The 12,326-nt window shown below is 43.3% G+C and overlaps 1 protein-coding gene across 10 annotated transcripts in view; it reads right to left on the reverse strand.

Annotated features, from left to right (window-relative positions):
• The window catches only part of ARHGEF39 (Rho guanine nucleotide exchange factor 39), a 69,138-nt gene that overhangs the window by 41,661 nt on the left and 15,151 nt on the right, over positions 1 to 12,326 (reverse strand). For 5 of the 10 annotated variants that reach the window (XM_037902527.2, XM_037902529.2, XM_037902528.2 and 2 more), the window contains exons 2-3: positions 6,225 to 6,322; positions 5,917 to 6,105 (exon numbers count right to left, since the gene is read on the reverse strand). In XM_037902527.2, coding sequence (XP_037758455.1) covers positions 5,917 to 6,054 — 138 coding nt within the window. In that variant the 5' untranslated portion in view covers positions 6,055 to 6,105; positions 6,225 to 6,322. The remainder of the gene's footprint in view (positions 1 to 5,916; positions 6,106 to 6,224; positions 6,323 to 12,326) is intronic. The other 5 variants (XM_043547056.1, XM_043547054.1, XM_043547055.1 and 2 more) reach the window with 1 other exon arrangement.

A 12,326-nucleotide genomic window follows, 5' to 3' on the forward strand; every position in this document is an offset into this window, starting at 1 on the left:
ACAAAAACTCCACAAAGGTACAACTTCAAATGATCTCAGGTGACTTCTCATCACTGGCTGTTCATCCGGACCCTTCTTAAGCCTTGTGCCACTCTGGCTGCCAGTGGAGGAATGCCAGATTCTCCCCTTCCTGGTGTCCCCTGACAAATGCAGTACTTAAATAGTCCTTGTTATCCGGAGTTTAAACATTTTGTCCCAAACAGCTACAACCCACCTTGTGTGGGCTTCTATCTCCTCTAGGAGATTCTGGGAACCCTTTTCAGCTGCCCCTGTCTGAGCTTTTGCTCCAGACAGTTCTGCCTCTCTAACCCCAGAGTAGGTCTTCTCTAGCCCTTCTCTTCCTATTTCCTCTTTATAGAACATGTTCCTGGCCCCCCACAGCTGGAACTGATAATTTCAACTTAATTATCCCCAGGTGTACTCAAATAGCTAAATGACAGGTTTCAGAGTAGCAGCCCTGTTAGTCTGTATTCGCAAAAAGAAAAGGAGTACTTGTGGCACCTTAGAGACTAACCAATTTATTTGAAAATAAGCTTTCGTGAGCTACAGCTCACTTCATCGGATGCATACTGTGGAAAGTGTAGAAGATCTTATTATATACACACAAAGCATGAAAAAATACCTCCTCCCACCCCACTCTCCTGCTGGTAATAGCTTATCTAAAGTGATCACTCTCCTTACAATGTGTATGATAATCAAGTTGGGCCATTTCCAGCACAAATCCAGGTTTTCTCAACCCCCGCTCCTCCCCCAACTCACTCTCCTGCTGGTAATAGCTTATCCAAAGTGACCACTCTCCTTACATTGTGTTCTACTGTAAGGAGAGTGATCACTTAAGATGAGCTATTACCAGTAGGAGAGCGGGGGCAGGGGGGAACCTTTTGTAGAGATAATCAAGGTGGGCTATTTCCAGCAGTTGACAAGAACATCTGAGGAACAGTGGAGGATGAAGGAGGGGAATAAACATGGGGAAATAGTTTTACTTTGTGTAATGACCCATCCACTCCCAGTCTCTATTCACGCCTAAGTTAACTGTATCCAGTTTGCAAATTAATTTCAATTCAGCAGTCTCTCGGATCTGTTTTTGAAGTCTTTTTGTTGTAATATTGTGACCTTTGGGTCTGTAATCGAGTGACTAGAGAGATTGAAGCATTCTCCGACTGGTTTATGAATGTTATAATTCTTGACATCTGATTTGTGTCCATTTATTCTTTTACGTAGAGACTGTCCAGTTTGACCAATGTACATGGCAGAGGGGCATTGCTGGCACATGATGGCATATATCACATTGGTAGATGTGCAGGTGAACGAGCCTCTGATAGTGTGGCTGATGTGATTAGGCCCTATGATGGTGTCCCCTGAATAGATATGTGGACACAGTTGGCAACGGGCTTTGTTGCTAGGATAGGTTCCTGGGTTAGTGGTTCTGTTATGTGGTGTGTGGTTGCTGATGAGTATTTGCTTCAGTTTTGGGGGCTGTCTGTAAGCAAGGACTGGCCTGTCTCCCAAGTGCTGTGAGAGTGATGGGTCATCCTTCAGAATAGGTTGTAGATCCTTGATAATGCATTGGAAAGGTTTTAGTTGGGGGCTGAAGGTGATGGCTAGTGGCGTTCTGTTATCTTTGTTGGGCCTGCCCTGTAGTAGGTGACTTCTGGGTACTCTTCTGGCTCTGACAATTTGTTTCTTCATTTCAGCAGGTGGGTACTGTAGTTGTAAGAATGCTTGATAGAGATCTTGTAGGTGTTTGTCTCTGTCTGAGGGGTTGGAGCAAATGTGGTTGTATCGCAGAGCTTGGCTGTAGACGATGGATCGTGTGGTGTGGTCTGGGTGAAAGCTGGAGGCATGTAGGTAGGAATAGCGGTCAGTAGGTTTCCAGTATAGGGTGGTGGTTATGTGACCATCGCTAATTAGCACTGTAGTGTCCAGGAAGTGGATCTCTTGTGTGGACTGGACCAGGCTGAGGTTGATGGTGGGATGGAAATTGTTGAAAACATGGTGGAATTCCTCAAGGGCTTCTTTTCCATGGGTCCAGATGAAGACGATGTCATCAATATAGAGCAAGTAGAGTAGGGGCATTAGGGGACGAGAGCTGAGGAAGCATTGTTCTAAGTCAGCCATAAAAATGTTGGCATACTGTGGGGCCGTGCGGGTACCCATAGCAGTGCCGCTGATTTGAAGGTATACATTGTCCCCAAATGTGAAATAGTTATGGGTGAGGACAAAGTCGCAAAGTTCAGCCACCAGGTTTGCCGTGACATTATCGGGGATACTGTTCCTGACGGCTTGTAGTCCATCTTTGTGGGGAATGTTGGTGTAGAGGGCTTCTACATCCACAGTGGCCAGGATGGTGTTATCAGGAAGATCACCGATGGATTATAGTTTCCTTAGGAAGTCAGTGGTGTTTATTCCCCCCCCCCCGCCACCGCCTCTGCTCCTCAGATGTTCCTGTTAACTGCTGGAAAAGGCCCACCTTGATTATCACTACAAAAGGTTTTCTCCGCCGCCCCCTCCCTGGCTCTCCTGCTGGTAATAGCTCATCTTAAATGATCACTCTCCTTACAGTGTGTGTGATAACACCCATTTTTTCATGTTCTGTGTGTATATAAATCTCCTCACTGTATTTGCCACTGAATGCATCCGATGAAGTGAGCTGTAGCTCACGAAAGCTTATGCTCAAATAAATTGGTTAGTCTCTAAGGTGCCACTAGTACTCCTTTTCTTTTTTCGAATAGCTAAACTGGACCCACAGAAGTAGCTACTTAGGACTTGGCTACACTTGCAAGTTAGAGCACATTAAATCAGACCCGGGCGCCCTAACTCCTGAGGTGTCCACACTGGCAAGGGACTTAGAGCGTCTGGACTCGGCTGCTGGAGCGCTCCTGGTAATCCACCTCCACGAGAAGCATAAAGCTTGCTGCGCCCTGCCTGAAACGCCCAGGTTTTCAGTGTAGACAATGTGTTGCATTACTGCGCTGTGATTGGCCTCTGGAAACATCCCATAATCCCCTGAAGTCAAGTGGCCCATGTGGATATCCCCTTTCAAAGCTCTGTTTCTGACAGCCTGCTGCTTATCTGCTCCGGGACACAAAGCAAACCATTACTGTGGAATGCTGCTGCTGCCAAGACAGGCGTGCGCGCGTGCGTGCATCCGTGTTGAATTTACAAGACAGCATGCTGACACTCTCTGCCTCCCAAAACACACTGTCTCTCCCACCACATACACACAACACACTCCCCACCACTTGAAAAGCACGCTGCAGCCACCTGCACACTAGGACAGCTACCACAATCATAGAATATCAGGGTTGGAAGGGACCTCAGAAGGTCATCTAGTCCAACCCTCTGCCCAAAGCAGGACCAATACCCAACTAAATCATCCCGGCCAGGGCTTTCTCAAGCCTGACCTTAAAAAACCTCTAAGGAAGGAGATTCCACCACCTCCCTAGATAACCCATTCCAGTGCTTCACCACCCTCCTAGTGAAACAGTGTTTCCTAATATCCAACCTAAACCTCCCCCACAGTAACTTGAGACCATTACTCCTTGTTCCGTCATCTGCTACCACTGAGAACAGAGTAGATCAATCCTCTTTAGAACCCCCTTTCAGGTAGCTGAAAGCAGCTATCAAATCCCCACTCATTCTTCTCTTCTGCAGACTAAATAAGACCAGTTCCCTCAGCCTCTCCTCATAAATCACGTGCTCCAGCCCCCTAATCATTTTTGTTACACTCCACTGGACTCTTTCCAATTTTTCCACATTCTTCTTGTAGCGTGGGGCCCAAAACGCACTGCTCTCGGTGGCGTTGCAAGAGCTGCTAATGTGGCCACGCCACTGCGCTTGCAGCTGACAGTGTAAACACACGGCAGCGTTTTCCCTGCTGCTGTCTCCAAAGGCTGTTTTAACTCCCAGCGCTCTACACCTACAAGTGAAGCCAAGCCCTTAGCCACAGGGGACTGGTACCATTCCCTCCTAAATGGATCAGGCACACTATGACAGGCTTGATCATAGTCTCTAAGTACCTACATGGGAAACAGAAATTTGGTAATAGAAGACTCTTCAATCTAGTAGACAAAAGGTAAAACAATGGCTGGAAGTTGAAGCTAGATAAATTCAGACTGGGAGTAAGCGGCACATTTTTAGCAGTGGATGTAACCAACTATTGGAACAAATTACCAAGGATTACCACTGGCATTTAAAACAAAAAATCAAGATTTGATTTTCTAGATTTATTTTTTAAGAGAACTGCTCTAGTTTAAACAGAACTTAGTTCAGGGAAGTCCTATGACCTGTGTTACAGATGAAATCAGAGATCATCAGGGTCTCTTCTGGCTTTATAATCTATCAATCTAGCCACAGAAATCATACAAACCTCAGGAAATTAAGCAAACACGCTTCTCAATCCCAAAGAAAGTGTACAGCAAGAGTTTGCCTCCTATTCTATGAAAAAGGCAGTCAGAATGCTGCTGTGTGGCCTCCAGTACGACCCCTACCAAGACAGAAGAATGGAGGTATGACTCTACACCCTATATTCAACATAATAATATTATTACGATATGATTATGGCATAATTATGATGCATTTTGTACAAGGTGGGTCACATAAGGTGTCATTGGGAAAGTTATGATTTGCTGAATATGATTATTCTGTTTGTATGAATGTATCATTTTTCTATCTGAAGTTACAAATATTGACAAATATCTGTATTTCACATGTAGTCACACCTGGGTAACACTCACTAGGCAAAATGCTTCCAGTCTAGATAGTCGGTTGTGAAGGGCCTATTCAAGGTAATGGGCCATTAGGAAGAACAATAAGCCTTAGGAGAAGCTTACCCTATGCATCCGATGAAGTGAGCTGTAGTTCACGAAAGCTCATGCTCAAATAAACTGGTTAGTCTCTAAGGTGCCACAAGTACTCCTTTTCTTTTTACCCCCACCAGGTGAGCCTTCCTGAGAATGCTCCCGACAGCCTGTAAGTAATGGCTGCTATGACTCAACAAGGTATGTAAGGGCATGTGACCAGCCCACATGACACGGAACTCCATTATGGATACCAGTGTTTTTTCCACAAAGGGTTTCCGCCTTCTGCTAAAGCTATATAAGGCAGGGAGTGACATCACTGGTTGTTCTTCACTTCCCCACAACTGAACACCTAAGAGAAGCTCCAAAAGAGAAGGACTTGGAAGAGGGGTGAGGATCCCAAGCTGCAAAGCAAGTGCAGCTTGTGCCTTGAGAATCTGCAAGCCTGCTTGTAACATCAGTCAGGGTGAGAATTGTTAATTCAAATCCTATCCTTCTAGTATGTTAAGCTCAGTTTGCGTTTTTTTTTTATTTACTAGGTAATCTGCTTTGATCTGTTTGCTATCACTTATAATCTTTTTTAGTTAATAAACTTATTTTATGTTTTAATCTAAACCAGTAAGTTTGGAGTGAAGTGCTTGGAAATCTTAGCTCAAGGGGTAGGGGCTGGTGCATTTCCTCTCCACATTGAGGGAGGAGTAAACTCTATCATCTTACGCTTTACAGTTCCACGTGCAGTGCAAGACTGTATAATTTTTGGGTTTATACTCCAGAAGGGGGTGCATGCCTGGGGAGTTGGGGGTTATCTTGGCTGTAACCTCTCTATTGTTGATTCATGCAGTGGCTGGTCAGAAAGCCTGCATGTAACTGCAGCTGGGTCTGTCTCTACCTGCGTGAATGCTGGTGGTAGGACCTGGAGTGGGTCTGCAGCTTGTCACAGCAGCACAGTGTGAGAGGGAGCCCAGGCTGGTGAGTCAGAGTGCTCAGTGATACCCCAGTTCCAGGTGGCACCCTGGGGGGAACCCGTCACAGGGGGGATGGCAAAAAGGGACCTACCAGCCCCTGGACACCAACACATCAGGGTGTCACTACCTCATGAGGAAGCCCTGATACTCACTGTGGTCACCAAGTCCAGCTGCTCCAGGTATTTCTGCTCCGTTTCCACCAGTTCCTTGGCTGTCCGTCTACGTTTCCTCTCCCAGCGGGCCCTCTGCTCTTCCACAGTGTTGACTGCGGACACAGGCTGCAGTAGCATGATGCTTATGATTGATTCAAGGGTGCGGATGCAGACAGCTGATATCTTTCCCTGAAGTAATAAAAGCCACAAACACCTGTGATAAAAGTGCACGCTGGATAGTGGGATTTTGTGCTCTGCTACTGTTTACCCTTCATTATATAGGGAAAGGAAACAGAAAGGTTACTAACCAGTAACAGTTATTCTTTGAGAAATGCCTGTGTGAATTTATACTTGTGGGTTGTGACAACCCTCATGTCAAACTGTAGAACTGTCTTGAAAACGTGACCTAGGGGGAAAAAAAAAAAAAAAAGAGGTTACAAAAGGCAAAAAATTCAATAATGGGGGATTTCAACTATCCTCATATTGACTGAGTACATGTCACCTCATGAAGAGATGCAGAGATAAAATTTATAAACACAGCTTCTTGGGGCAGTTTGTCCTGGAACCCACAAGGGGACACAGGATCTGGTCCAAAAGGCGACTATAGCTAAACTGTTCCATAGCGACCATAAGATAATTAAATGTAACATCCTTGTAGAGGGGAAAATACCAAAGAAACCCACCACAGTAGCATTTAACTTCTAAATGGGGAACAACACTAAAATGAGGAAGCTAGTTAAATGGAAATGAAAAGGAACAGTCACACGAGTGAAATGCCTGCAAACTGCATGGAAACTATTTTAAAACACCATAATAGGGGCTTAAACTAAAGTATACCCCAAATACAATAAAAAAATAGTCAGAGGACCAAAAAAATCCCACCATAGTTAAACAGCAGAGTAAAAGAGGTGGTTAGAGGCAAAAAGGCATCCTATTAAAAGTGGAAATTAAATCCTAGTGAGGAAAATACAAAGGAACATACAGTCTAGCAAGTCAAGTGTAAAAGTATAAGGTGGCAGATCAAGAAAGAATCAGAAGAGCAACTAGATAAGGACACACAAACTAACAGCAAAAAAAGTCCATCAGAAGTAGGAAGCCTTTCAAGCAATCAGTAGGGCCAACTGGATGATCAAGGTGCTAAAGGAGCACTCAAGAAAGCCAAGGTACTGCAGAGAAGCTGAATGAATTCTTTACATTAGTCTTCACTGGAGAGCACATGGGGGATATTCCCACACTGAGCCATTCTTTTTAGGTGACAAATATAAGTAATTGTCCCAAATTGAGGTGTCAATAGAGATGGTTTTGCAATGTCAATGATAAATTAAACAGTAATTAGTTACCAGGACCAGATGGTGTTCACCAAAGAGTTCTGAAGGAACTCAAATATGAAATTGCAGAACTGCTTACTGCGGTACATAACCTATTGCTTTAATCAACCTCCGTATCAGATGACTGGAGAATAGCTAATGCAATCCCAATTTTTTTAAAAGGCTCCAGAGGTGATCCTGGCAGCTACAGGCCTGTAAATTTAACTTCAGTACTAGCAAATTGGTTGAAACTAGAGTAAAGAACAACATTTTCGGACTCATAGATGAACACAATTTGTTGGGAAGAGTCAACATGGCTTTTGTAAAGGGAAATTATGCCTCACCCATCTATCGGAATTCTAGGAGGGTGTCAATAAGCATGTGGACAAGGGTGATCCAGTTGATGTAGCGTACTCAGACTTTCAGAAAGGCTTTAACAAAGTCCCACACCAAAGGCTCTTAAGAAAAGTAAGCATTTATGGGATAGGAGGGAAGGTCCTCATGGATCAGTCACAAGATAAAATATAGTAAACAAAAGCTAGGAATAAATGGTCAGTTTTCACAATGGAGAGAGGTAAGTAACGTGGTCCCCCAAGGAGCTGGACTGGGACCTGTGCTGTTCACTGTATTCATAAATGATCTGGAAAAAAGGGATAAATAGCGAGATGGCAAAATTTTCAGACCATTCTAAATTACTCAAGATAGTTAAGTCCCAAGCTGACTGTGAAAGTTATAAAGGGACCTCACAAAACTGGGTGACTGAGTAGCAAAATGGAAGATGAAATTTGGTGTTTATAAGTGCAAAGTAATGAAATAATTCCAACTATCCATAGAAAATGATGGAGTCTAAATTACTGGTTACCACTCAAGAAAGAGATCTTGGAGTCCTTGTGGACAGTTCTCTGAAAACATCCACTCAATATGCAGTGGCAGTCAAAAAAGTTAACAGAATGACAGAAAATATTGTATGAACGGCTTTCATATGATGATAGGTTAAAAAGACTGGGACTGTTCCGCTTATAAAAAGGTACGACACAAAATAGGTCTATAAAATCACGGATGGTGTGGAGAAAGTGTTATTTATCTCCTCGCATAACACAAGAACCAGAGGGGTCATCCAATGAAATTAATAAGCAGGTTTAAAACAAACATAAGGAAGCACTTCTACAAAGAATGCGTATAGTCAACTTGTGGAACTCCTTGCCAGGGGATGCTTGTGAAGGCCAAAAGTATAACTGGTTCAAAAAAGAATTAGGTAAGTCCATGGAGGATAGGTCCATCAACGGCTATTAGCCATGATAGTCAAAACCTCATGCTCCCGGTGTCCCTAAACCTCTGAGTGCCAGAAGCTGGAAATGGATGACAGGGAATATATTGCTCAATAAATTGCCCTGTTCTGTTTCTTCCCTCTAAAGCATTTGGCACTGGCCGGTATCAGAAGACAGTATACTGGGCTAGATGGACCATTGGTCTTACTTTTAATTTGGATATAAATTATTTGCTGAGGAGCTCTCTGAACCATTAAATCTTGACTTTTATTAAACCTTGGAACACTGTGGACATTGCAGAGGACTGGAAAAAGCCAGTATTGTCCTGAATATTTAAAAATGGAATGTGGGATGACCTGAGAAACTGTAGACTGGTTAGCCAGTCATCAGTTTTGGGCAAAATTATGGAAAGGTTGATATGGGACTCAGTAGCAGAATTCATACCTAATCAAGATTCAGAGTAGCAGCCGTGTTAGTCTGTATTCGCAAAAAGAAAAGGAGTACTTGTGGCACCTTAGAGACTAACCAATTTATTTGAGCATAAGCTTTCGTGAGCTACAGCTCACGTCATCAGATGCATTCAGTGGAAAATACAGTGGGGAGATTTATATACATAGAGAACATGAAACAATGGGTGTTACCATACACACTTTTTGCGAATACACACTAACACTGGCTGCTACTCTGAAACCATACACACTGTAACAAGAGAGTTATCACTTAAGGTGAGCTATTACCAGCAGGAGAGCGGGGGGGGGGGGGGGGGGGGGGGGGGGAGGGGGAGGGGAACCTTTTGTAGTGATAATCAAGGTGGGCCATTTCCAGCAGTTGACAAGAACATCTGAGGAACAGTGGGGGGTGAAGGGGGAGAATAAACATGGGGAAATAGTTTTACTTTGTGTAAAAAGAAAAGGAGTACTTGTGGCACCTTAGAGACTAACCAGTTTATTTGAGCATGAGCTTTCGTGAGCTACAGCTCACTTCATCGGATGCATCTGATGAAGTGAGCTGTAGCTCACGAAAGCTCATGCTCAAATAAACTGGTTAGTCTCTAAGGTGCCACAAGTACTCCTTTTCTTTTTACGAATACAGACTAACACGGCTGTTACTCTGAAACCTTACTTTGTGTAATGAAACATCTACTCCCAGTCTCTATTCAAGCCTAAGTTAATTGTATCCAGTTTGCAAATTAATTCCCATTCAGCAGTCTCTCGTTGGAGTCTGTTTTTGAAGTTTTTTGTTGAAGAATTGCAACTTTTAGGTCTGTAATCAAGTGACCAAAGAGATTGAAGTGTTCTCCGACTGGTTTTTGAATGTTTTAATTCTTGACGTCTGATTTGTGTCCTGCTGAAGTGAAGAAACAGATTGACAGAGCCAGAAGAGTACCCAGAAGTCACCTACTACAGGACAGGCCCAACAAAGAAAATAACAGAACGCCACTAGCCATTACCTTCAGCCCCCAACTAAAACCTTTCCAACGCATTATCAAGGATCTACAACCTATCCTGAAGGATGACCCATCACTCTCACAAATCTTGGGAGACAGGCCAGTCCATGCTTACAGACAGCCCCCAAAACTGAAGCAAATACTCACCAGCAACCGCACACCACATAACAGAACCACTAACCCAGGAACCTATCCTTGCAACAAAGCCCGTTGCCAACTGTGCCCACATATCTATTTAGGGGACACCATCATAGGGCCTAATCACATTGGTAGATGTGCAGGTGAACGAGCCTCTGATAGTGTGGCCAATGTGATATATGCCATCATGTGCCTGCAATGCCCCTCTGCCATGTACATTGGTCAAACTGGACAGTCTCTACGTAAAAGAATAAATGGACACAAATCAGATGTCAAGAATTATAACATTCATAAACCAGTCGGAGAACACTTCAATCTCTCTGGTCACTCGATTACAGACCTAAAGGTCGCAATATTACAATAAAAAGACTTCAAAAACAGACTCCAGCGAGAGACTGCTGAATTGGAATTAATTTGCAAATTGGATACAATTAACTTAGGCTTGAATAGAGACTGGGAGTGGATGGGTCATTACACAAAGTAAAACTATTTCCCCATGTTTATTCCCCCCCTTCACCCCCCACTGTTCCTCAGATGTTCTTGTCAACTGCTGGAAATGGCCCACCTTGATTATCACTACAAAAGGTCATGTCCCCCACCCCCCGCTCTCCTGCTGGTAATAGCTCACTTTAAGTGATCACTCTCTTGTTACAGTGTGTATAGTAACACCCATTGTTTCATGTTCTCTATATATATAAATCTCACCACTGTATTTTCCACTGAATGCATCCGATGAAGTGAGCTATAGCTCACGAAAGCTTATGCTCAAATAAATTTGTTAGTCTCTAAGGTGCCACAAGTACTCCTTTTCTTTTTCCTAATCAAAATGTTATGGAAAAGGGGACTTGTCAAAGAAACCTGATATTTTTTCTGAAAATCACAAATTTGGCTGATAAAGGATAATCATGCTGACATAATATACTTAGAATTCTAGGAGGCATTTGATTTAGTCCTGCATGACATTTGCAGGGGGTTGGACTAGATGACCTTCTGGGGTCCCTTCCAACCCTGATATTCTATGATTCTATGATAAACAAAAAGTTAATTAGCATTATACAAAGTCAGTTTAGGCCATATTAATTGCATTAAGAACTGGCTCACTGACAGATCTCAGGAAGTAGTTGTAAACTGGGACTCACAGATTTTGAGACCAGTGGGACCATTAGATCACCTAGTTTGACCTTCTGTTTAACACAGACCATGGAATTTTACCCAGGTAACCCTGTACTGAACCGAATAATTTGTGTCTGACTAAAGCATATTTTCCTGAAAGACATCCAATTCTTGATCTGAAGACTTCAAGAGTTGGAAAATCCAGCACTTCCTGTGGTAGCTGTTTGTTCTTGTAGTTCACTGTTAAAATGTTTTGCCTTATTTCTGATCTGAATCCATCTGGCTTCAGCTTTCAGCTAGTGGTTCTTATTACACCTTTCTCCACTAGGCTGAAAAGCTTTTACATCCAGTATTTTCTTCCTTTGAAGGTACTTGTAAACTGTCATCAAGTCATCTGTGACCCTAAGAGAACCCCAATGCCAGAGGGCAAGGTACCAGCTGGTGTGTAGCAGTGAGTCTCAGCAGGCCTGACCAGCTCATTGCTTCCTAGGCACCTTCTAAATAAATAATATGGCAACAGTGTGTTGTAATACATCATTGGAGAACTAGTAACTCAAAAATCATTAATATTCTTGTGTGATGGATGTATGGTTAACTTGCAAAGAATTACACAGATGTGCTGGAAATATGTGACTAAAATACGTGTCTAAATCAGGCATGTTAGGAAAAGCTGATACACATTTTTTTCTTAGACAAAAGGTTGTGAATTCCCCATCTGCTGAGCAAGCCCTGGACAATGGAGATACATCAGCATGTAAACAAAGCAGCTGGGGAAAGATTTCACTTGCACTGTAAAATTGCAGCAAGGAACATCACATGGGAACTCACAGGGGTGGGGTGGGGCAGAAACCTTGATCAAGATGGCATTGCCCCCCCGGGAGGAGAGAAGAGACAAACCTCAGGGGACCTTCCTGGCTCTTGACATCAGGACACTGAAATTTGGGGACTATATTTAACTGGGAAAAAGACTTTGGGTTATCTGTCACCCGAGGCAAAGAAATGAAGTGCTTTGAGCTCTCTGTTGGATCCTGGCTAAAGCCTGGCCAGCCTGCTGGAAGAATGACTGGTGAGAACACTACTTTCAACAAAAGACTCTAGTTTATTAAGTCTATTTTTACTTTTGTTTGTAACCATTTC

This window comes from Chelonia mydas, chromosome 5 (genome assembly GCF_015237465.2).
Source record: "Chelonia mydas isolate rCheMyd1 chromosome 5, rCheMyd1.pri.v2, whole genome shotgun sequence".
Classification (NCBI taxonomy): Eukaryota; Metazoa; Chordata; order Testudines; family Cheloniidae; genus Chelonia; species Chelonia mydas.